The sequence below is a fragment of the Octopus bimaculoides genome, chromosome 1, assembly GCF_001194135.2.
Source record: "Octopus bimaculoides isolate UCB-OBI-ISO-001 chromosome 1, ASM119413v2, whole genome shotgun sequence".
NCBI classification, from domain to species: Eukaryota; Metazoa; Mollusca; class Cephalopoda; order Octopoda; family Octopodidae; genus Octopus; species Octopus bimaculoides.
In genome coordinates, this window is record NC_068981.1 from 124,344,176 (window position 1) to 124,345,059 (window position 884).

Consider the following 884-nt stretch of genomic DNA (forward strand, 5'->3'; position numbering starts at 1 on the left):
ATGCATGCATGCATGTATGTATGTATGTATGTATGTATGTATGTATGTATGTATGTATGTATGTATTATGTGTGTAAGTGTAAGAGCATATATGTATGTGAGTAAGCGTGTGTGAGAGAATGAGTGTAGTGAGTGTTTGTCGGTGTGTCTATCTGTCTGTGTACGACCTACATGGGGGGAAAAAAATATTCAACGTACTTTACTTGAAGTCGCTGACACTTCCCGTTTTCTTTTGATGATATACCTTCACAGAAGATTCGATTGTGTAGTTCTAATTTATAAAACAACAATAAAAAAAGCATATACAGCGAAATTTCACACACACACACACACACACACACACACACACACTGACAGATCGTAGATACATATACAATTACAAATACAAACACACACATTCATATATGCAGGGAAATCATTGGAGAAAAAAAAAAGCGGTAGCGGTATATAATGACACAAATTCATTAGTTCACAGTTCATAGTGCAGAACTTAAGAACGTTCGACTTCAACTTCCACACAACTTGTGATTCAAGGTTTTTCTTTCTAAAAATACAACATAAGAAATGGGTCTAACGAAACAAGAATGGGAAGCAATGTTCAATGACCTTGATGAAAGTAAGGATGGAACTTTGTCAGTTAATGAACTTTCAAAAGGGCTCGAATCTAGAGGCATTTATGTCAGTGACATGGCACTAAAGGTTAGTGATTTAAGTTGATACAATACAATAAGCATACACAAATAACAACACATATACACGTAGAATCACATCGATATACAATAACTTCCACAAACTCAGACTCTAAATAAATCTGTATGCGATGGTCTGTATGCATTTTTATGCATATGTATGCATGTGTTGTATATATATATATATATATATAT

General features: G+C 33.9%; 1 protein-coding gene across 2 annotated transcripts in view; it reads left to right on the forward strand.

The window, feature by feature from the left end:
• Window positions 1-884, forward strand: part of LOC106868909 (uncharacterized) — a 43,980-nt gene that overhangs the window by 5,786 nt on the left and 37,310 nt on the right. Inside the window, exon 1 of one of the 2 annotated variants that reach the window (XM_052969978.1) lies at window positions 430-699. The exons of the other annotated variant lie outside the window; for it this stretch is intronic. Within the exon in view, the coding sequence (XP_052825938.1) occupies window positions 565-699 (135 nt within the window). The 5' untranslated portion in view covers window positions 430-564. Of the gene's footprint in view, window positions 1-429; window positions 700-884 lie in introns of those variants that run through there. 2 annotated transcript variants of the gene reach the window in all.